The 25,346-nt window shown below is 45.1% G+C and overlaps 1 protein-coding gene across 6 annotated transcripts in view; it reads right to left on the reverse strand.

Moving 5' to 3' along the window:
* Positions 1-25,346, reverse strand: part of CLPB (ClpB family mitochondrial disaggregase) — a 169,289-nt gene that overhangs the window by 115,554 nt on the left and 28,389 nt on the right. For all 6 annotated transcript variants that reach the window (XM_067750221.1, XM_067750218.1, XM_067750222.1 and 3 more), the window contains exon 3: positions 17,933-18,019. In XM_067750221.1, coding sequence (XP_067606322.1) covers positions 17,933-18,019 — 87 coding nt within the window. The remainder of the gene's footprint in view (positions 1-17,932; positions 18,020-25,346) is intronic.

Here is a 25,346-nt window from a genome sequence, read left to right on the forward strand (position 1 = left end):
TAACCTTCAACAGGCACAGGACCTGCCCAATTATTTGCTGAACGGATGAATGAATTTCAATAACTCCCATGCACACAAACACACAGTCCTCATAGGTAAGTCAAAGAACCAGAATCGATCTCCCACATAGATGGGGTTCTTCTACATCTGATCTAACATGGTCAAGTGAGCCTCCTGTGCCTATTCCCCTTACCTAAAAGGATCTTAAGAATTACCTTTTACAGGTAATTTATCTAGGATATGAATTATGATCCCAAAGAGAAATAAGAAGGGTCTCTAAGCACCTAAAATCAATGTCTAAAACTCAGATATTTAACTCACAGCAGAGTCTGTCAGGTTTTCACTTGGAGACTATTTGCTCATAGTTTACACATAATTTGGATTAAGACTGGCATTAGTCTTCCTGCTTGCCAGAAGATTAAAAGAGGGTTCAAAAAGGCTGTTAGAGATGGGCAACTACCTGCAGGCAGTGAGAAAAATATCTGATAGAAAGGGATGTAGTATGGTACAGAGGTTAAGAACGCTGGCTTTAAAATCGGAGACAATATGAACATCAACATGAATAAAGACATTAATGGATTATCACCCATTGGGTACACTAAGATTCCAAGAGTCCGTATTGAAAGTAAATGAATAAGTCAATGGGAGAGACGGGAAAGCTCTTCTTTATTGTAGAATGACAAATAATAAATGTAGAACAAATGATGAAATTAGAAAATCATTTTGCAATCATAATTATCAGGGATATTAAGAGTATGTAGCTCAGATTTCCCTGGTGGCGCAGTGGTTGAGAACCCGCCTGCCAGTGTAGGGGACACGGGTTCAAGCCCTGGTCCAGGAAGATCCCACATGCCATGGAGCAACTGGGCCCGTGCACCACAACTACTGAGCCCGTGCTCTGGAGCCTGCAAGCCACAACTACAGAAGCCCGCACGCCTGGAGCCTGTGCTCCGTAACAAGAGAAGCCACTGCAATGAGAAGACCACGTGCCGCAACAAAGGGTAGCCCCCACTTGCTGCAACTAGAGAAAGCCCGTGCGCAGCAACGGAGACCCAACGCAGCCTGCCCAAGTAAATAAATACATACATACACACATAAATGCTAATGAGTACTGTGATACTCCTAAAGAAGGTTATGGTATGCAGCACCCCCAAATTAAAAAAAAAAAAAGGAGGAGTATCTAGCTCATATGACTCTGTTAGTGTATGTAATGTGCTTGTACAGTGCCTGACATATAATAAGTGCTCAAAGAACATTAGTTATCATTACTATGTACCTGACCCCATAGCTGGGCTGTGGGAAAGTCAAGAGAAGTTTGAACTAAGACACAAATTGGGAAGACAGCATGAAATTTTATAACAAGTATAGGGAGACGTGGGTTCAAATCAAAGCTCTATCATTTACTGACTGTGATCTTGGACAAGTTACTATACCTCTGGGACTCCATTTCCTTACTGGAATAACAGATAATGATGCCTCCCTTGTAGGTTATAAGTATGTAAAACCACAGTGCCTGGCACATCAAAGGAGATCCACAAATATGAGCTCTCTTCTCTGTGTCCATATAATCTTAGTGATAATAACACAAATCTGGGCTGAAGTGGGCTCTAGATATATACCTAATCACCCCCAGGACTCATGCTGGCATAGCCCTGTGTTAAGAAGGCAGCTCTTGGGCTTCCCTGGTGGCGCAGTGGTTGAGAGTCCGCCTGCCGATGCAGGGGACGTGGGTTCGTGCCCTGGTCTGGGAAGATCCCACATGCCGTGGAGCGGCTGGGCCTGTGAGCCGTGGCCACTGAGCCTGCATGTTCGGAGCCTGTGCTCCGCAACGGGAGAGGCCACAACAGTGAGAGGCCCGCATACCGCAAAAAAAAAAAAAAAAAAAAAAAAAAAAAAAAAAAAAAAGAAGGCAGCTCTTCTAGTCATGTACCAAAATGTTCATTGCAGCACTATTTACAATAGCCAGGACATGGAAGCAACCTAAAAGTCCATTGACAGATGAATGGATAAAGAAGATGTGGCACATATATACAATGGAATATTACTCAGCCATAAAAAGAAATGAAATTGAGTTATTTGTAGTGAGGTGGATGGATCTAGAGTCTGTCATACAGAGTGAAGTAAGTCAGAAAGAGAAAAACAAATACTGTATGCTAACACATACCTATGGAATCTAAAAAAAAAAAAGGTTCTGAAGAACCTAGGGGCAGGACAGGAATAAAGACGCAGACATAGAGAATGGACTTGAGGACACGGGGAGGGGGAAGGGTAAGCTGGGACGAAGTGAGAGAGTGGCATGGACATATATACACTACCAAATGTAAAATAGATAGCTAGTGGGAAGCAGCTGCATGGCACAGGGAGATCAGCTCAGTGCTTTGTGACCACCTAGAGGGGTGGGATAGGGAGGGTGGGAGGGAGACGCAAGAGGGAGGGGATATGGGGATATATGTATACGTAAAGCTGATTCACTTTGTGATACAGCAGAAACTAACACACCATTGTAAAGCAATTATACTCCAATAAAGATGTTAAAAAAATAAGGCAGCTCTTCTATATTCTGCACAAGTTGGCTTGTTTTAAAATCTAAGTGAGAAGGGTTTGTCGATCTAAACTCAAAGGGACATAATTTGGTTAATCCTCAGCTGCTGTGTCCAATCACCATTCAATCACACCCCCTCCCATGGCAAGCTGTCCCTCCAGGCAGCTAGTGTCACTAACTGTGCTACCTGGGCCTCTCCAGGTTCCTGAGTATTGATTCCATCTGTCCAATTTGCAGGCTGCAAGACGTGTCCAAGCAACCAAGTATGCTGCCCTTCGCCCCAAAGGGCAGACAGTGGTCTGGCAGGATGGGGAGAGGAAAGTGACTAGGCTAAGCCCTGGGGCTGCTAACCCAATCAAAAGGAATGGGCAATTCACTTCACAAACTTGGAGGACAAAGAGGGTGAGCATCCAAGCTAGTGACTCATTCTGCAATCCTGGAGAAGACTCCTTTCACTTTTAATTAACTCAAAAGGCAGCAGCCCCACTGTGGGGTATACCTAGGACTAAAGGAACTGTGGCTGCTCAGGCCGAGTGGCACCAAACACCTTACCAGATAGCTAGTAAGCTTTTTTTGCCCAAGAGCTGTCTCATACTTAAAAAGCATCTAACACAGAGTTCCACAGGGATCAGGCCCTTTTTGGAGAAGCCAGCCCAGATCAGGCTAAAGGACTACATGACTATGGTTAGCTCTGATGATGAAAAGAACTTCGTGGACCAATGGGATGTAGGAGGGTAGAAACAGAGTAGGAGGCTAGCCAGGTAAGAGAAAGCTAAGGCAAGGCTCGTGAGAACAGGCTTAGCAGCAGGCCAGGCCCAGGGAGTGTCAAGAAGTTCATAGTCAAAACAGAGCCAAGGGCCAGAGACCAGGCAGCAGAGACGTGAGGCAGAGAGTAAAAAGCCAGGTCAGATGTCAAGGACTAGAGGCAGAGGGAAACAGCAGACCACAAAACAAGTAAGCAACCAGAAACGAAGAAACACACTGGTATCAGAGGTCAAGACAAGGCAAAAGAAGCAGACACCAGGGGCAGCAGTGAGGAGACTTCGCAAATGAAGAGATTTCTGCCTCTTTGACATTTTTTGCTGAAGCAGAAACAAATCCCCCAATTCAGAACTGTATCTGGGAGAAGGTTACGTACACAAGATGGTGAGTTGGCCCACCTGGCTGACAAGGGGACTACAGGATCTGACGGCACAAAGGGAGGCAGGTACTGCTATCCGAGGTGATCCACCAAAGGAAAACTAGAGCCGCCCCGCTGTTCTGGCATTGGCATACTGGCTATCACTTGGGAGGTTTGGGTTTAGGTATCACTATCTTAAATTGGAGTAGCTGGTGCTAAATGGGCAGTGAAGTGTATGGGCTAGGCCTTCATGGTCTTAATAGCTGGGTTAAAGGGGACAGAGTACACCATCCCACTCACTTATGTTTTTCTATAACACACTCAAAGGAACTATGCTGACTACTCCAGAGGTTCTCACCGGACAAAGGCTTACAAACATCAGCAATTCTCCCAGCCACCTCAGGACTTGGCCTCTGGTGGTCTGTGGAAAGATATGCCTACCAATGTCAGTATCAACCTCAAAGGCTAGAGATAATCTCCAGATACCCTACTTCCAATACTAATCTGGAGAGTCAGAGAATGTCTACAGCCCAGGAGGATGGGGGTTTAGAGTTGGCCTTTAGTGACTTGGCTCTGGTAGCAGTACTTGCCTTCCTGTGTGTCCATCAGAATCTACTCTGGTCTTATCTCTGCCCAAGTGAGCTGACTCACCAAAAAGACCGGGCTTTGTGAATACTGAAGGTGAAGGTTGTGAGGGATAGTATCCAGCTGACAGGTTGGCAGAGAAGCAGCAATAGGGCCGAGCTAGCCAGGCCAGGGATGGGGGGCACTGCAGGCCTGGAAATCTGGCTAATCAGAAATGGTCAGGTCTTAAAGATTGGCCTTAGATAGGGAGCAGAATGCAGGTCCAGAGCCCGAGACCTTGGTAAGAGTTACACATGTGAGTAGGAGTGGTGAGCTCTGAGCCTAGGCTGAGAGCTGTTTTCTTTCTGCTTATTTTACTGCCTGCTGATACAAGTATCTATTTTCTCAAGGGTACAGTAGGGCTAAGTAGGAGGAAGACAGCAGTCTAATAATAAGAGCTAGCATTTGTATATACCTCCTACATGCTAGGCACTATTTTAAATACTTTATATATACTAACATCTAATCTTCACAACAACCCTATGAAGGAGGTTAAACAGAAACTGAGGGATAAGTAACTTGTCCAAGGTCACTCAGCTGTAAGGAGCAGAGGTGGGATTCAAACCAGGGCAGTCTGGCTACCAAGCCCATGTCCTTATCACTCTGCTACATGGCCTCTCACTTCCCTGTGTTGACTCCCAGGTAGCTAACAGTCTGTAGAAGCACTTTGCCTCAACTCAAGTTTTAGCAACAAGGCTAGGATCAGGAAGCCCAACAGAAAAATGAGGCAAGGATATGAACAGTCAATGCCCAGAGGAGGAAAAAAACAAACAAACAAGATGATTAAGTATATGAAGAGATCCTCAAGCTTGTGTGTGATTAGAGAAAGGAAAATTTTTAAAAATGAGATAGCATTTTATTGGGAATTTGGGACTGACATGTACACACTGCTATATTTAAAAGAGATAACCAACAAGGACTTACTGTAAATTAATTAATTAATTTAAAAAAATGAGATAGAACTTCAAGTTAACACACTGGCAAAAAGTGAGAACGCTGAAAAATGCCCAGTGTTGGTGAAGACATGCGGATCTCAGATTCTTCATGCACTGCCAGGGGACAGACTGGAGCAGCCATTCTGGAAGCCAATCTTGTAATATTTGTCATGTTAAAGTACCTTACCCTATGACCCAGCACTTTGCTCGTGAGGATATGTATCTCAGAGAGATTCTTACACAGGTCTATAGAGGGCAACATGGGAGATGTTCACCACGTATTTTGTGGCAGTGGGGAGTTGAGGCAATCAAGTGTCCATCACTGGGGGAACAGGTAAGTTAAATGTAGTAGACACATGCTATGAAACATGATGCAGCAGTCAGAAGCAACAGGCTGGATACACGTGCAGCAACATGAATAGATGATTTTTAAAAAGGGGTTGATTCCCTGCCACCTACTATTATTCATTAATTGAACTTGACCATCTGTTCTAAAAATTTATTCCTTCAGGGAGTCTCTCAATTGCAGAACTCTAATTCCCATGCTGATCTAGTGATTTTGGGGGCTGAAGAATTAAGGACCCAGTGAAAACAATTAACTCCCCGAAGTACACCAAAGGCCATCACGCAGGCCCCTCCTACTGGTTCAACTGGTTAGTGCTCATTCACCTTTAGGGCTCCTCAGTGACATAGTCACCAACTCAACTGAGGCTTCTCCGACTCCCAGCCCGGGTCCACACCCTCCCTCTTTGCACAGAATCCAGTACTTACTCCTGTGGAAGGTGGCCCTCACCATGTTATGTCGTTATTGCCTGTCTACTTTTACTTGCCTTTCCCAGTAGATCACGGGGCAAGAGCCATGTCTCAACCTTCTTTCACAGCTCCTTGCCCAGTGCCTGGATCCCAATAAGTGGTCAACAGATGATTTCTGAATGACTGCACGAAAAAATGAAGAATGAATAAATGAAATAATTATTTTATTTGGTGAGAGATGGGGGAGAAAGGTGGAATGCAACTGTCTCAGCCCTGCCCAGCCTTCCCCCACCTGAGGGTCCGAACTGGGCTGCAGGCAGCTTAGCTGTGGAAAACTTCCATCTTCCTCTCCTGAGCACTAGGCCCTTCCTGCCCTCCACTAGGCAGTTCCCAAACAAAGCTGAGGAAAAGAACGGGAGGGTGGTCCCTAAGAAGCAGCTCCTGGGACTCACAGAACTCCCTTTGGAGCAACAGCCCCCACCAGGCGAGTTTTAACTTTCCGATCAGGTTTGTAATTAGATTAGATGTGGTAGCACACGTAGGAAGTTGGCTCACGTGGACCTTGATGAGCTCCTGCTTTCAGGACAGTGGGGCGTCACAATGCACAGGAGGACAGTTACATCAATTGGCTTTCTGCTCTCAGTGGCCGGAGGGGCTTTGGATCATCACATTGTTTAGGAAAGAGGGAGGAAACCTGTGGTGTGAGCTGAGGCCTAAGCTGGGCGAGGCGCGTGTCAAAGGCGGCTGGCGAGCAGCTGGAGTTGGTGAAGCAAGAAGGGCAGTGATCCCAGCTCCAGGTCGTCCCCACACAATGTGGAGCTTCAGAAGAAGCTCCTCCGACTCCTCCTCCCCTCTACCCCCCACATGCAAGCATAGGGTCACTGTGTCCCAAGGAAAAGACAAAGAGTTGACCTATTCTCAACCCAGAGCACACCTCGATGAGGGGAGAAAGCAAAGAGGTCACAGGTCAGGAGGTTTGCTGGAAAGTCAAATGAGCTATGGATCATTCAGTCTACTGGTTGGTCTACAGGCGGTCGGGAAAGCGGGGAGGCCCGACCAAAGGAACTGGCCTGTGTTGAATCTAGAGGTCCTGTGGTGTAGAGGCATGAGCTTGGTGGGGGGCAGGATGGGAAGGCAGTTTTCTTTTCTTTTTTGGGGGGTGGGGTGCAGTTTTCTTTTTAAAGCCAGCTTCCTTGGGAAACAAACTAAAGATTAGGGAGGAAGCAAGGAAGGTACCTGTGTAGAAAATGTGCCCCCGTTTCCTCGAATGAGGATGTTATTTTGTTTACTTCCCTCAAAAGGTAAAGATCAATAATCATAATAAAGCAGCCACGGTGGGTTGAGCACTTTACATTTACTACTCCAGATCCTTATAACCACTTGCAATGAGGTACTAGTCAATTTTACAAATGAATAAACTGAGGCTCAACGAGATAACATGAGTTATCCAAGTATACACATTAAATAAGCACAGGAATCACGATTCAAATCCATGTGTCTGTCTGGGGCCAAACCCAGTGCACACTCCCCTAAACCACACTGGTTCTCACCCATCTGACCATCCATTAGTCTGTCATAATATCCCATAGTCGCTGGGCCCTTACTATGTACCAGGGACAGTGATATTTTCAGATGGTCATAACAGCTAGCTGGGATAAGAGGGAGTCTGATTCAGAGGGACAAGGGTCAAAATCAGTAGAGGGCTCAGACCAGGTGAGATAATTTGGGCAAGGCTTAAGGAAGACATGGCACGTTAAGCAGAGGGCCAAGGAATCGAGATTACCCATCACAGGATTTCCAGGACAATCCCAATTTCATATACTTAGCCTAGTTCTAAATACACTTCCATATCTGTCAATCTGTGGTTCATAACACACAGTCGCCAAACCGATGGGGCAGTGTGGTCAAGCCCTGGTTATTAGGGATTCTTTCCACAGTATAGGCTAGACTAGGCTCTCTCCAGGCAAATGATCCGTAAGAGCATGTTGAGGCTGGTACATCTCCTAGACGTACTATGCACTAGGCATTGCAGTAAGCAGTCTTACATGCATGTTAATCTTCGCAACCACCCTATGCTGAGGCAGATGCTAACGTTGTTCCTACTTTGCAGATGAGGAAACAGCTGTTCAGAGGTAGAGCTAGGTTTTAAACTCAGGCCCTCTTTCCAGAGCTCTTGTTCCTCACCACTCTGCCACACACAACTAGACTGTGCTCCCCAAAGTAAGGACTGTGCCTGGCCATCTGTTCCCTTGCACATAGGCCGCAGTACGGGCCAGTAAATATTCGTTGAATCAATTCACTTCTAAGGCCTTAACACTGCACTGTTGATGCACACATTGAGTTTTCAGTCAGCTCCTGGGCTTTACTTGATAGTATTGCTAAAGTGGGTCTCCTAGGATTTTACAGTTGGTTTTTGGTTTTAACTGTAGACTGAAACACTTGTCCCTATTAATTTTTATCACCACAGATTTAACCATTGCTCTAGCCCACGGAGTTCTTTTTTCACATCCCTGACTCTTTCACCTAACATATCAACTACCTCTAAGCTTCATTTAATCTGCCCATTTGGTTGGCATTTATCAATGGTCTCACTAGAATCAGTGATATGACTAGTGAATAGGACAGACCCCTGTGGCTCACCAGTACAGTCTGCTTTCCAGTCTGATATCCATTCACATATAAACAATGAACCAGATCATTCACCATACATTAGTTTGACCAAACTATTTGCCACATCATATTTTATTAATGTGGATATTATAAGAGACAGCCAAATACCTTGCTGCAACCCAGACACACCTACCATATTTACTGTATATTCCTGACCCACCAAGCTGGCACCCCTATTTATTTATTTATTTATTTATTTTAAACATCTTTATTGGGGTATAATTGCTTTACAATGGTGTGTTAGTTTCTGCTTTATAACAAAGTGAATCAGTTATACATATACATATGTTCCCATATCTCTTCCCTCTTGCGTCTCCCTCCCTCCCACCCTCCCTATCCCACCCCTCCAGGCGGTCACAAAGCACCGAGCCGATATCCCTGTGGCACCCCTATTTAAATAAGCACAGAGTGGGTCTGATGTCCTTAAAGAGGAGGTGCAGGAGTGGACCATACCACAGTCCCTAGAAATGGAACACCCTTCCCCAGGCTGCTGAACTGGATGAGTACTGGATGCTCTTTTCATCCGAACTGATCTTCTCCATGAAGACAGCACTGAACACAGAACCCCAGGATGGGATATAGCGCTGGAGAAGGGGGTGGGTACCCTGAGACTGTCAGTTTAGGCAAATGAGCTGACATCACTTTCCAGGGAGCAGTGTCTGGGTGGCCTGAGGTCAAGGCATGTGTCTGCCAAACTAGAAACGGGTGCATGCTGGGCTTGGAATATCATTACTACGAAACAGGATTATCTTGAGCAATGATTCTAAATGGGATTAGAAATGACTCTCTGTTACTCAGAGATAATCAACCACAGCAGCGGTGGGAGAGACATCAAGCTCGGCACACTTTTCTGGGGGCATGGTGCTGGCATTCCGGGCACCTGGCCAGCACGCTCACCCGCCCTTTCTTGCTGGGAAATACTGGGAACTGCTCTTCACTAGGCAGCTGCGGCCACCTGGGATGAGAGCAAGCTCCACATCAAAGTGCCCTGCTTTGGGGTCCCATGTTCTAGGCCCAGCTTCTTAGATGAAAAGGAGTGGAAAAAGAATCTCCAAAGCCCTACTGCTTCTGCATCACCCATCAGATACTGGTGAGAGGCAAGTAATACCCCCACCTCCATCAAAGATAGGCTTACCTGCAGGAAATTCACTAACTTCCTGAGGTCACCAATCAGCAGCAGCAGTGTTAGTCATAATAATAATTAAGACACTACCACTACTACTATACTACTATTAACTAAAGTAGCAAACTCTTATCAAGTGCTTACTATGTGGCAGGCATTATTCTAAACACTATACATATATTTACACATTTAAAGTAGCTCAGCTTATTATCTCCATTTTATGGCTGAGGAAACAATCACAGATAAGTGAAAGAACTTGCCAAGGTAGATGACTAGTAAGAGGAAGAGACAGCTTGGATGTGAATCCAGGTCGTCCAGCTCTAGAGCTCACAGCTCTACCACATGCTAGACAGTTACAGCCTGAGAGGACCATGGTCCATGCTGGATAAGGCTTTCCTTTACCCTCACTGGTCTCCAGACCCTGCCAGTGCCCCCTACTAACTCTGGTACATCCCTACTTTCTTACTTTTATGAGCCTATGCTCACAATGGTGCTTATTCCAGAAATGCTGTCTTTCTGCTCTCCACCTCTACCAACCAAAATCCTGTCCGTCTTTCAAGGCCCACCTCATGTGAAAGGGCCTCCTTTCATGATTAACCCCTACCCCAGCACTCTAGGCTGGTCTTCTCTGGGTACTGACCACATTCTGCCTCAATCTGCCGTTAAAAGGAGGCTTGTTTTATCCCTTTTCTGAAAGCTTTTTTGAAGACAAGGAGAGTAGTTTGTCAGTTTTTAGATTTCTCAAAAAATCATCCAGCACATAGTGGGTCATCAAGAAACCCTGCCTGAATTGACTTGACTCCTGGTCTTGGCACCCCTTGATTCACTGCATGGCTTTGCTCCCTGCATCTTCCCTACCCAGGTAGTATAATCCAGTGGAGAGAATAAGGATTTGGGGTTCAGAGGGACCTGACTTCAAATTCTGGCTCCCCCTTTCACTTACTGGACAACCTTAGGCAACTCTGAGCTTCATTTTCCCTATCTGTAAAATAGGGATAATAATCCCCCCATTTTAGGATTGCAGTGAGGATTAGAGCCAACATGGGAAGTATTCGACATGGGCCTGGCACACAGAAGACACTCAGTCAACCACAGCCATCATCACCACTATAGTCAGGAGATCAGATAGCACAAAGCCAGCCTCCTCCGGCCAAAGGAAGCACCACTCTGCAGCAAGCAGCCAGGCTGAGAACAGGCTGGGGACCTTGGGAAGAGACTGTAGGCCTCCAAAGCAGGATAGACCTCCATGTTGTCAGGTCCCCTGGTACCTACATTAAAGCACAGGTACTGGGGTTCTCTACCTGCTCTGCCTCTGGCCAGCCAGCAAGGAAGAAGAGCCTCCCATGGAGGCTGCCCCAGTCCAGCTGCAAGAGAAGCATCAGCTCTTTGCTCTAAGAACACTTGTGGAGCTGTCGGCCACACAGAGAGGCCTGTAAAACCTCTCCTGCAGGTCAGCGATCTGGCTTGGGCTGCTGGGTTCTTAAAGATAGGATTTAATGCCCCCCCTCCCCTTAGTAAGGTGGAGGGAAAATAAGCAAATGCTAAAAATAAATGACTGCTATGAGAGGGAATTAAATGGTCTTCAGCCAAGGATGGCGGCATTTTAAAATTAACAAAGCCCAGGTACCACATCCAGGAAGGCCTTGGCAAATGCGTGTTATCCACTCATTAGCTCAGCTCCTCAGGGACTCCAGCCAAGCAGGGAAGGCAGTGCCGGGAAGCAGTCCTTCCGATGCTGATGAAATGCACCCCGCACCCCGGGAGAAAAAGCAGAAGGAGGGAGGGAGACTCTTGTGGGGAATTTCAAACAGTTCTGCTGGAGCTTCCTTCTCTGCCTGGCAGTCTCACTTCTCTGAGGCAGGGGCTTTCAAGGCAACCAGCAAGCCCAAGTGGACTCAAATCTGAACCTCCCCTCACCACCCCACTGTTTCAGGATCTTTGGTTCCTGAAGCTCCACAATGGCCATGCTATTTAGGTGATCCTCCCTGCGTGGCAGTCCAGGGACAAGGAAACCAAGAATGATGTGGGATGAGAGGCAAGCTCCCAGTCCTGAACCCTGCACTTTCTCCTCGCCATAAAGAACCATATGACACTTTGTGAGCCCACTGTATACCACTCATAAGGTGAATTTATCACTATTCATTAGTAACTGTACTTCATGACATCACGAACCGTGTGAATCCACAAATCTTTATTCTCTACTAACAATCAGAATATATAGTACTCCAATGTAAGATACCATCAACTATAAGAATTCAAAACATTCCAGGTGACTATAAACAGTATGAATTCATTTTAACTCTACTAACAGGAATTCTCAGTACACCAAAGGTCACAATTAACAGTGAAAATGTAGAGAGATATGATGGTTTTTTGAAAACTTTTTAAAAGTCTGTTTATTGAAGTATCATTTATGCATAGTAAAATTCATCCTTTTAAATTGTACAGTTTGATGAGTTCTATGACCACCACTATAATCAACACTTAGAGTATTTCCATCACCCCAAAAGTTCCATTGGGCCCTTCCTCCCACTCCTAAACCCTAGCAGCCACTAACCTGATTTCCGTCCCTATAGTACTGCCTTTTCCAGACTGTCATATAAATGGAATTATACAGCAGGTAGCTTTTCATGTCTGGCTTTAACTTAGCATAAGGCTTTAAAGATTTGACCATGTTGTTACCTGTACAAGAAGTTTGTTCTTTTTTTACTGCTGAGTAGTCCACTGTATGGATGTACCATAATTTGTCCATTCACCAGATGATGGACATTTGGGTGATTTCAAGTTTTTGGTGATTATGAATAAAGCTACTATAAATATTTGCATACAGGTCTTGTTGTAGATGTATGTTTTTATTTCTCATGGACAAATATCTAGGAGTTGGTATTGCTGGGCTGTAGCAGCAATGATAAATGTATGTTTTACCTTTATAAGAAACTGCTGAAGTATATTCCAAAGTGGCTATACCATTATGAATTCCTATCAGCAGGGATGACAACTGTTCTGCATCCTTATCAGCACTTGGTATTGTCAGTTTTAAAAATGTTGGCCATTGGTATAGGTGTGTAGTGGTATCTCATTGTGATTTTAACTTGCATTCCCCTAAATGCTGAGTATCTTTCATGTGCTTATTTGCCATCAATCTCTTCTTTGGTGAAGTGTCTGCTCAAATCTTTTGCCTATTTTTTAAAAATTGGGCTATTGGGACTTCCCTGGTGGCGCAGTGGTTAAGAATCCACCTGCCAATGTAAGGGACGTGGATTCGATCCCTGGTCTGGGAATATCCCACGTGCCGTGGAGCAACTAAGCCCGTGCGCCACAACTACTGAGCCTGCGCTCTAGAGCCTGTGAGCCACAACTACTGAGCCCGCATGCCACAACTACTGAAGCCTACACACCTAGAGCCCATGCTCCACAACAAGAGAAGCCGCCACAATGAGAAGCCCGCGCACCACAACAAAGAGTAGACCCCACTCGCCGCAACTAGAGAAACCTGCGCGCAGCAACGAAGACCCAGTGCAGCCAAAAATAAATAAATAAATTTATTTAAAAAAAAATTGGGCTACCTTTTAATTACTGATTTGTAAGAGTTCTTTATATCTTCTGGATACTATTCTTTTATCAGACGTGTTTCGACAGCTTCTTTTTTGAGGAATTAGAATACCATTTTTCTTCCAAACCACTATCCCCTGCATATACATGCTGATGAAGAAAACAGGACAGACTTAAATTTTCAATTTACAAATACCTTAGTGTCATTGGACAAAAGGTCAAGCAGTACTCAGTACCTGTTAAAACTCATGAGACTATTTTTACCTCTATGATGAGCGCCCAACCACCATTAGGCTTTAAAGAAAGCTACATCTGCAGAAATGGCTGTCCTATAAATAGCTTTTGCCCCCCAGGCTCTGCACCTCCCAAAGCCCTGTTCTGGTCCACCAGGCTCTTGGAATGGTCAACAGTCGTCACACTCCATTGCTGGCCATTGTCCACTGGGAAAGGTAGGAGGCTCCCAATCCACCCCTCAGTGAAAGAGCAAACAGTGCGGCCTGTGGCTGCCTGGACATCAAAGTAGAGCAAACAGGCCCGGCAGGCCCTGCCTCTCCGCCTACACATCCTGCAAATGCCATCTGAAGGAGCATCCCTGAGGGGGTCATGACTTTCAGCTTGTCACAGCACACATCAAAGTTTGCACCACACACGAACTGGGTGCATGGGTTCGAATCAAGTTGCCCAAGAGCGGATACTCAGCCATTGTGTCCAGTTTTAATCCCGTGTTTTCCCAAGTAATTAAGCCTTCTTGCTTATGAACTTGTGACTAAGTAAAGCATCACTGAGAGGTTGTAACATCAAAGTGCCTTCCACCGTCTGTCCATGTTTAGTAAAATTGGATTTCTTTCCCTTCTTAAAGAAAAACTAATTGAATTTAGCTGAAGGCTGGGTATATTTGCACAAGCCAGTAGAGGCTGTGCTAAGTCACAGTGGTCATCCTGGGACCCTGTGGCTTAGCGTTTAGCTGGGCTGGGTCAGAGTGCAACACAGAATGAGGCACCCAGACTCAGGCTAAACAAGTGCCTGTGGCATGAGGCTTATGGAGGGCTCACTGTGGAGAAGGGGCCAGCCCCCGCCAACTACTCCTCAAGTCAACACTACACCCAAGCTGTTACTAGGCTGGCAAAAGGATTGTCCTAGCAGAATGTTGGTAAATCTTTGGCAGGAGGGCTACTGAAGACAATGGCCATCACAATGCTCAAGTCCTTGATGTCAGCAGTCCAAGTAAGCTTCTTAAGGCAAATGCTGTGATGCTTACTTAGTATCTGAATCCCCTTTAGCCTAGCATATCAGCACCTGACACAGTCTAGTTTTTAAAAAAGTCTGCTGGATGCATAACATGATAACATAAAGGTATGTCAGCACAAAGTTCCTCTCTCCTGAAGAACCAAAACTCTCTGTATCCCTTTTTTGCCCTGCTTGTCAGGAAACTTCAAATTAAATTCATACTCCATTCCACTAATTACCTGATTTACAGTGAGTACAGCCTGGTCCCATTTATGTAAAATTAGACACATAGATATAGATATAGATATAGTGATCAGTCTCTAGGTAGAGGGGATTCAGTTGACGGCTACTTTCTTCTCTATATTTTCTTTACAAAAACAATAAACCTATTTTTGGAAAAGAAAATCTCTAGTTCAATCCTGATAGAATTATCTTTCCTTTTACCAATATGATTTCTGATCTTGATCCAGTTTTAACTCTCCTGTGTACATTTATATTTGTATTTTGATTTAAGTCACCTTAAACCCTTTTTGTAAATAAAAGGAGGGAATAAATTATAAATAAGTTCCCATGCATATTTTTAACATTTTGTTCTATAACACTGTATTTTCTGTTCAAAATTAAACAAAATAGCACTCTCTTTACTATTCAAAATTAAATAAAATAATAAATACATATATAAATAAAGGTTCACAAGAAGATAATCTCCTTAAGTATAGAGACTACTGTGTTCATATCCCCAAGGACTTAACACATTAAGCAGCCAGGCACTAAAGGCAGTTGAGGGTGAAATGACTGGGCTTCTCTCAGGATATCTCCTTTGAGCTTGTGGGCTGCCAACATTCTAAAGGAGGTGAAGGTTCTCTACTTTCAGCCTTGAATCACGGGGTGCTGTCCCTCTACTCGCCCTTGACCCAACCCATTTCAAAGGTGGTGGCATTTCAGGCTTGGCCAGTATGATTCCAGAAGCGTTTGGTGACTGATGAGATGAGAATCAGCACACTTCTAATACAGAAAAACTTACTGGCAGATTGTGCTGGGATGGACACGATAATCCTTCAAGACCACTCCCATAGCACCTTACCAATGAGGCCTACCCACCCTGGCATTCCCTTTTACCAGATTCTACTTTTCCTTTTTTTCCATTAGCACTTCTTATCTTCTAATATATAGTTTACTTATGCATTGTATTTATTGTTTATTGTCTGTCCCTGCCTCTCTCTACCCAGGGACCACCACTTGTACAGAAATAAGCTCTTTGAGGATAGGGATATTTGTCTGTCAAGAACAGTGCCTGGCAAACAGTAGGTGCCAAACAATTTTTGTGATATGAATAAATAAAGCCAACCTGAGAGTATGCTATTTTCTATAAAAATCTGTCCTCACTGGGTACCGGAAGGAAGAGGAGGGCACAAAATAGAAGCTTAAAACACCAATAATTAGTTCTAGGAACCAAGTACATACAAGCCAACACTCTCACTTTGCTCAATGAGCATCACTGATTTGCTAATGGCCCTGGATAAAGACAGAGCAATCAGTTAAACCAACAACTCATTAGATTCAGAGAGAAGTGTCCTCAAAGCACATCTACTAGCTATGTGCTCACTGATTGGCAGTACTCTTAAGTATAGTGTTAATTCCTATTCTGTCTCAATGCTGATAAAATCAAACATAGAAGGGCACATACCCCCTCCCTTTTCTCCACCACGGGTTACCTCTTGCAGATGGAGATACCTGCAAGCTGGGAAAGACTGGTGGGTGGGGGTGGAGGCAGGGGAGGGGGGTTATAAGTGGTAGAATAAGCACATGTGTGTTTGTGTGTAGAGGTCTAATGTGAGCAGCAGAGAATAACATCTCACCATTTGTAACCTGTAGCATATACATTATCTCATTTGATTCTCACAAGAATATAGTAAGAATCTATCTGCTCTGTGGTGAGATTCAGTCCCCTCACCCCCTCTGCTTTGATACTATCCTATCCACACTGCTCTGATACCACTGATTACACTATACTCTGTTTCTCTACCTGCCTGTCGTTTCCACATTAGACCACGAGCTCCCAAGGCCTCTGATTCCCCAGTGATTAACATAAAGCCTGGTTCAGAGTAGATATCTACCAAATGTTTGTAGAAATAGTTGATGTCAGGTGAAGAAACAAGGTGTTCATAGAATTTTGAAATTCAGCTAAGGGTCAGAGCCAGGACTGGATTCCAGGCTCTCAACTGTGGAACCTATTTACATTAATTTTTCTTTTAAAGACTATGTGCTTAAAGCTAAAGGGGCAAATAAGGAGAAAGAGTGCTGAGATCAAGTTCACAACAGAGCAGCAGAGAAGAGAGAACTCTCAGTACAGCTAAGTCTCTCAGCCAGTCTGAGGCAGTGCCTCCCCGACATTATAAAATACCTGTTTGGTTGATTTCCACCACATTTATGACCCTTCCAAAGGTGGCCAGTACTGGCAGATAAAATCCTTAAAGATCTGCTTGAAGGGAAAATGAAAACTTCTACCTCCCACCATCAATGTCAGTGGCTGTTACTAAAGCACCCAGTCTGCCTTCTTTGAAAGCATCTCTTTTTGCTCTTTTTCAATCAATTCTTTTGCATAATCACAGCTAGAGACTGCGACGTAATGGCAGCATCCAGCCCAAGCCCTGGATCTGGCAGTGGGAGGCAGCAGTGAGGTACAGTAAAACACACAAACTCTGCAGGCAGTCAGACCAGGTTCTAAATTCTATCTGTGTGACCTTAGACAAATCACTTTACCTCTTTGGGCTTCAGTTTTCTCAGCTGCAAAATGAAAAATAATAATATATATCTTGTGGGTGGTTGTAAGAAGTAGAGATAACTATATACAAAGTAGACTGTTTCAATCTTTACACAACAGCTGCATGCTGGGGGAATGGGGAAGATATAGGAAAACAGCAGGGCCTCCAATGAGAGGGAAGGAACACCCCCACCTGCCCTAGTTTATACAAGAACTTCCAAAGGAACAGCCCAATGGAGCCCTTGCTGGGGACAGTGACTGCAGACTGTTCAACATGGATAATGATAACGTAATCATAATGATAACTTACACAGGTACACTTAACCACTTACAACAGGCTTTCAAACATTTTGTTGCTTCAATAAAGCAAATGACTCGCCTAAGGTCACAAAGTCAATGAAGGATGGAGCTGCGATCCAGAGCTACATCTTCCCTCTCCACATCTCCTATACTTTCCATTGCACCAGGTGTAGACCTGCACCAGGTGTAGTTCCTTAGGCTGAGTCCATTTCCCTGCCTTTCAAGAAGACAGCAGGGGGACAGGCAAGGGTGGGAGAGGGTTCAGGATCGTGGTCTGCAGAGCTCTGGCAAAGGGAGCCCCATGTGGAAGGAGATCTCTCACCTGTCGTTTCGGTTGATGGCTGCCACCATGAGTGCTGTCCAGCCAAGTTTGTGCCTTGCATTGACATCAGCACCTTCCGACAACAGCCTAGAAAGAGACAGAAATATTTTCAGTATATGGCTTATCATGGACATAAGAGTGGAAGAAATGAAAAATCAATAAACAGGGAGGCTAGATGAATTTGGAAATAGTTATAGGGCTTTGAGAACTAAATACCCATCCCAGCTCCTCTGGTCACTCTCCCTTGACCCCAGCCTTCTCCTACCTCTCTCCCTCTTCCCTTAAATGAGTTTGCCTCTGCTGTCATCCTCCCAGCCTACTGAGGAAAGAATGTGCCTTCCCCCCTGTCCAGAATGCTCTCTCCCTGCCTCTCTGCCTATTCTAAACCTACTTTCATATAATGGGATACAACCCTGGCTTGAGGACTCTCTCCCAAGTAGGCTTTCCTGACTCATCCAGTCCACAGATCTCTCCTCCTTCCTTAGAATTCCCCCATGCTTAGCACCAAATGCCCAATGACACTTCTCATCTATGTAGCTCCCGGTTTACGGAAGAATCCCACTTCTCAAGTTTATTTGTATGGTCGCTGTCTGGAAATTGGAACTCTGAATGCAAGGGAAGATGGAAAGAATGTTAGAAATGCTAGATTAGGTTTCTAGAAAAGTCCATATGAGCCTATTTGACTCTATATGCCAGTGCCTAGTACACAGTAGGAGCTCAGTAGCTGTTAACAAAAGTTTTTAAGTGTACCACTAAAAGCCTGAATTCTGGGTCCCAGTAGCAGGGGGCCCTATAATGTGGGGGTGGATAGAGAGGAGAACAAAGAGAACCAACTCTTACTGAGCACCTCCTACAAGCAGGAACTGCCCCAGAACTTTACATACATGCTCTCATTCACTCTTCACACAAGCTTAAGGAGCTGGTATTAATCTCCTCTTTTCATGGATGAGGTAATAAGTTCAGCGAGGGGAAATGACTCGCTGAAGGTCACAAAGCTAGTTAAGGGGCAGTACAGTGACTGGAACCCAAGTCAATAATGGCTCTGCAGCCTGAATCCTTCTCACCTCACCAACCTTCCTCTACACTGAACCTGACTCCATGTAACATGGAAGAGAAAAGACTAAATGGACTCCAGCAAATCAGCATGACATATGCTTGGCCCTGTGCTGAATTCTGGGATGGGAGTGTGGAGAAGACATGGGGTTTGCCCTAAGGAATTTAGTTGTGGAGGGAGGACTCAGGATAGCAGGAAAACAAAGCCTGTCGTGTGTGGTTTCCCACCATAAGTGCTGTAGGAGGCCAGGAAACAGGGAGACCAAAAGTCAAGTGTTTCACCAACAAGGCAGGAGCTGCTTATGAGGAATGGGCATTAGGGGGAACTGGGAAGCTGTCTACTCTTCAGTGCGTTCTAGACGAAAGGGCACTGGCAGAGAGTCAAGAGGCTTGGGGTTGAGTCCTAGCACCATTCTTATGCCATAATCTGTAGTAAATGCCCCTCTGGACCAAGCCAAGTCTAACCTCTGTGCTGCTGAGGTAAGCAGGTGATAAAGGCTTGGGAGGATGAAGAGACACATCATGTACTCATTCGTTCACTCAGCCTGTGCTGATGCAGGGAATGAGACAGGCACTGTCAAAGCCTGAGGGGAAGACAGACCAGCAAGCACATTGCTACACATCAGACGAGTGCTAGGAAGGGGGCCTCAAGTTGCAAATGTACAACCAGGGAACCTAACCTAGCCTTAATGACCCAGAAGGCCTCTCAGAGGAAGTGATGATAGAGAGTTAGCAAGACAAAAGGGGGCAAGGGAGGGAAGGAGTGTTCCAGGCAGAGGTAAAGCCTCTCATCAGAGTAGAAGGCAGCACGGGGTATATGAGGCCCTGAAAGAGGTCTGGCACGACTCAGGCACGAAGTGCGAGGGGAGTGTTGAGAGAGGAGGTTGGGAAACCCTCTTCTCTCACCTCTAGTTTGAAAGGTTTCTTCTGGTCAAAGTCCTGGGCCTCTTCCTCTTACCACATACACTGTTAAGCATCCTTTATGCAGAAACAACTGTCCATAGCCAAAGGTGTTAAAGAGGCTAAGAACCCTGGGGATAATTTTCTGAGACAGAAATCTCTCTTTGCACAAAACCTTCCCTTGTTTAGCAGGCCAAGTGGTGCTGTGGAGAGCGCAAGTTTCTGCGAACTGAGAGACTGGAGTCTGATTTTAACTGTGATTCTGGTTGGATGGCTTCACTTCTCTGGCCCTCAGTCTGTAAGACCAGAAAATCAGGAAGGGCTGATGAGAGGTGTCTGCGGGAAAAGACTTGCACTATGCCTTGAAGAATAGGAACAATTTACAGAAGAGGGAGGAAGTGCATGCCAGTCAAGACAAAAGACACAAGATACTATTCAGAAGCAGGGAAGGGATGAGAAAGTATACTCAGAGACCATCAGGTAGATCCATCTGTGTGACAGTTAGCAGCACAGAAACAGGCAGCTGCCAAGGTAGGCAGGGCCTACCACAGGGCCTCAAAAGCCAAGCTAGGAGGCCAAGGCAGTAGGCATAAACCTTTTTTAAGCCATGGACTCCTCTGAGGATAAATCATCAAAGCTGATGATTCTTTTCAGAAAAGTGCACAGGCACACACACACTCAAAAAAAAAAAAAAAAAATCTTTCTTTACATACAATGCCCAGGGGTTCGTAGGTCCCCATGAAATCAATAGTGGACCCTAGGTTAAAAACCCAATCTAAAGGGTTGACAAATGCCTGGCATGTGTGTGCTATGGTCCTGCCCTCCTGTATCTCAGTCAGAAATCATGACTCTCTCTCAGCAGTTCTTTCCTATGGAGCCTTTGAAAGAGCCTCAGAATCCTTCTCAACACTGGTTTCAATCAGCTACCATCAATAAGAAGAAACCTATTTGCCATTCCTTGGACTCTCACCATAGGCAAGTGGGGTTGTCACTGAAGGTTTGGGGCAAAAGAACTTATAGAATTAACCTAATAGCTTAAGCAGGCTGAATTTGAAAGGAGACAGAATAGAAAATGGGGACAAGGAGACCAATTTGGAGGTTGCTGTAACACAGACCAAGGGAGATGAGCTAGGGCAGGGAAATGAGAAAGTGCGCATGAACAGAAGAAACGCAGTGCAGCCAGAATCCTTTATGCCTTTAGTGGGTCAGTGACCTGTGTTCCCCTGCCTGGGCCCTGAGAATTCTAGAAGCAGCACTCCCCTGGAGGCAGTGCTGAAGAAAGAAGATTGAGATGCCTCCTCTTCCTGCCCCTTAAGGGCTGAGGGTAGTGTAATAAAAAGAAAAAGATGAATAAAAGCCTCTGGAGCAAGTCAGACGTGGATTCAAATTCTGGTTCAGCTAGATAATGCTGAGCAAATCAATTCTGAGTCTCAGTTTTCTCACCTATCAAATAGGGACAGTAATCTCTAATTTGCAGGGATCCCAGCCCAGTCCCTGGCACATAGCAAGTACTCAGTACAAAGTGGTTTTTGCCTGCCACGCTACCCTGTTTCTATCTCTTTGAAGGAACAAAGCGATCTGGCCTCAAGTTGGTAGTGGCAGGTTGGCAAGTACCCTGGGATTCTAACACAGGGTCACATGGGATGACCTGGGTAGTTCAGCCAGGCTGGCTTCACGCACTCCTTTGTTCATTTATTCAACAAACATGCAAACACTCACTCTGTGCCTGGCCGCATACTGGCTACTGAGGAGGAGACGACTGAAGTTCTTGCTTTCCAGAACCTAAGCCAAGCAGGGTTTTCTTTTATTTTTTCTTTACTTTTATATATATATATATATATATATATATATATATGTATATATATATATATATATATATATATATATATATATATATAAAATGTGCGTGTGTGTATTTATTACTTTTTTCCACAAATAATTGCATTTTAAAATTATTTATTTATTTATTTATTTATTTATGGCTGTGTTGGGTCTTCACTGCTGCGCGCAGGCTTTCTCTAGTTGTAGCGAGCAAGGGCTACTGTCGGTTGTGGTGCACGGGCTTCTCATTCAGTGGCTTCTCTTGTTTCAGAGCACGGGCTCTAGGTGTGTGGGCTCAGCAGTTGTGGCTCGTGGGCTCTAGAGCGCAGGCTCAGTAGTTGTGGCGCACAGGCTTAGTTACTCCGCGGCACGTGGGATCTTCCCGGACTAGGGATTGAACCCCTGTCCCCTGCATTGGCAGGTGGATTCTTAACCACTGTGCCACCAAGGAAGTCCATAATTGCATTTTAAGATATGTTCATACTGCTAATTCATACAATAATTCCACTTTTAAGTTGCTACTTAATGCTCTATGGCACATCCACCAGATTTTCCCTCTCTGCTCTCCCAGGGATACCCACCCAGCTAACCTCCATCTCTCAGCCACCAAAAGCAATGCTCAAAGAACATCCTCTTACATATACCCTTTTGGACCTGTGTGAGTATTTTCCCAGGGCATGTACTCAGAGTGCAATCCCTGGGTTACAGGGTTTATATCACTTGATTTAACTAAATAGTGCCAGGGTCCTACAGGACAACTGCTCCATCTACCCTCCCACCAGCAGGACAGGGGTGTTCCTGTGTACCATGGACACTTGGCAGTAGCCAACTTCCTAATCACTGCAAGTTCAATAGGTGTAAAGGGATCTCACATTGTTGTTTTAATTTGCATGTCTCTGATTACCAATAATTTTGAGCTACTTATTATATGCACATTAGCATGCTGAAGTTTCCTTTTCTGTACACTGCAGGGTTTTCTTTCAAGAGGAGGAACTGCTGGGAGAGAAGGCTTCTCCAAACTTGCTATCCTTTCAATGAACAGTGTAGAAGGAGCACAGGGCAGAAGCAAGAGACCTGCATTCTAGTTCCAGTTCTGCCACCTCCTACTCTGACACCCCACAGAAGGTATATTATCTCTCTGAGATTTAGTCTCTTTATAGGTCCACTAGGGTTTTAAGAGGTGACACTGAAATCTGAAGGAAAGGGCTCTGCAAACCTGAAGGGATCATTCCAGGAGGCAAATCTTAGTGTTTTTTAGTGAGACACCAGCTTTTAAGCCCTGCCCAGCATACTGGCTATCATCCTTTGCAGCCTCCTGGGGCTGAGGTGTAAAGGAGAAAGCAATGGCCCTGGAGTCCAAAGGCTGGAGTTCAAATTCTGGCTCTGTCACTTATTAGCTGTGACATGGGGGCTATTAATCCCTATTGTGCAAGGTAGTTGTAAGGATTAAAAGAGACACCACATGGCAGAATTCCATAAGGAGTGGTGGCACCTAGTAAATCAAGGAAGGACCAGAACAAACAAAAACATCAGTGACCCCAACTCCAAACAACTTCTCCTCTTTCAGAGCTGGGTGGGCCTCTCCCCCACTTCCCCTCTGTGTGCAGAGCAGTCCCAAAAGTTAGGATTTCACAAACCCAGGTCTCCTCCATTTCATTTTGTTGCTTTGCAAGTGAATGCCCAGCGGGCAGTCATTTCAAAGTCCTGGGCCAGCTGGGCGGGTGGATGCCTGCTGAGAGCAGCTGAAAGGGCCTCTGAGGCCTGAGAAAGCCACCCTTGCTCTCCCCTGTGATTTTCACCAATGGACAAAATGCGGCAAGTGAATTAATCTCTTTTAAAAAGAGCAATGCTTGTGACAGAGCATGGTGTCTCCGAAAAGGTTAGGATTCCATCATCCCTGAGATGATGAGTGAAAGGCTTAATGCAGGTTGCCACTCAGGGCAGAGCTGCCTGTGGCCAGGGGCTGAGAAGTGAGGGTGGGCACTGCAGGCCTTTCTGGGCTCACTCCAGACTTGTGGAAGCCCCTTCCCTAATGAACTAGGTCTCCTGCTTGGCAGGGCAGTGGTGGGTGACACTAAACCCAGGGTAGATGATGGAGAGGAGACCACACTAGCAGTCCAGAGTTGAATCCCAGCTCATGTACAACTCTCAGGCAGTAGAGAGGGGCAGGAAAATAAGCGAGAGAGACCTTGGTTCAAATGCAGGCTCTGGCACTTACTGGGTGGGTAGTCATGGACGAACCAGTGACTCAACCTCTCTCAATCTCGCTTGGTCTCCTCACCTGAATAACAGCTCCTGCTCTCAGAGCCTGTTCCAAAACTGTTAAAAAAAAGGGAGAGGACTCCACCAGCCCTATTCCATATGTCATTCAGGGGCACCATGAAGAAACGAGACAAAATATATAAAAGCACTTGGTATGCGATAAAAGTGCTATACAAATGGAAGAGTGTATTTCATTACTATCATCATTTTCCAATGAGTGTCTACCTCATTTTAAGGAAGCAACAGAGCAAACTAGGATGATAGATCCAAGGTGTACACAGAACTTGGAATATAAGTGCTCCAAATTTTCTGTGGATTGATAATGGATGGTCTCAAATCCCCAGGCAAGGGCAGTGGTAGAATAAGGGTTCTCCAGCCCAAGAGCTGAAGATTTCCACATAAGAGTGAGTAATCAAGGGAAGAAAAGCTGCTCCCATCTATCAGGGACCCAGGAGAGTCCTGAAGGCTACGGACCAAACAGGCAGCAGTGGTTATCTCTTTTGGGGAAGTGGGGGTAAGGGATTCAAACTTTCACTTCCTGCTATGAACTCTTCTGTATTGTTTGAAGTTCTGTTGCTGTTTTTTTGTAACAATAAGCATACTATTACTCTTAAAAAAAAATTTCTTAGGAAAAGAAGAACTTTGGACCTAGAGCTTATACTGAGTGAAGTCAGTCAGACAGAGAAAGACAAATACCATATGATATCGCTTATATGTGGAATCTAAAAAAAAGGTACAAATGAACCAACTGACAAAACAGAAACTGAGTCACAGATGTATAAAACAACTTACGGTTACCAAGGGGGAAAGGCAGTGTGGGGAGGAGTGCGGGGGAGGGGTAAACTGGGACAGTGGGCTTGACAGAGACACACTACTACATATGAAAGAGACAACTAATAAGCACCTACTGGATAGCACAGGGAACTCTACTCAATACTCTGTAATGACCTATATGGGAATAGAATCTAAAAAAGAGTGAATATAGGTATACGTATAACTGATTCACTTTGCTGTACAGCAGAAACTAACACACTGTAAATCCACTATACTCCAATTAAAAAAAAAAAAACAAAAAAAAACGAGAAAGAAAAACTTACCCTTTCTTCCTCCCAGAAGCCTTCCCTAAGACAGCCTTGGTGCAGCCATGGTGCCCTGTGCTAGCCTGTGTCAACAGCTGTCATACAGTTTCCTTGTCCTACTTTCCCAGTAGTCAGCATGGCCCCCTAGAAATGAGGACATGCCTTGTTTCTTGACTTCTGGTGCTGGCACAGCAGCCCACGCCAGAGGGCTCAGGGGTTGAACAAATGAATGCCTGTAGCACTTCCCTATACAAATCTCTCACCTATACTCATGTGCCTGTCTTCTTCCAAGAACTTAG

The sequence above is a fragment of the Pseudorca crassidens genome, chromosome 9 (assembly GCF_039906515.1).
Source record: "Pseudorca crassidens isolate mPseCra1 chromosome 9, mPseCra1.hap1, whole genome shotgun sequence".
Classification (NCBI taxonomy): Eukaryota; Metazoa; Chordata; class Mammalia; order Artiodactyla; family Delphinidae; genus Pseudorca; species Pseudorca crassidens.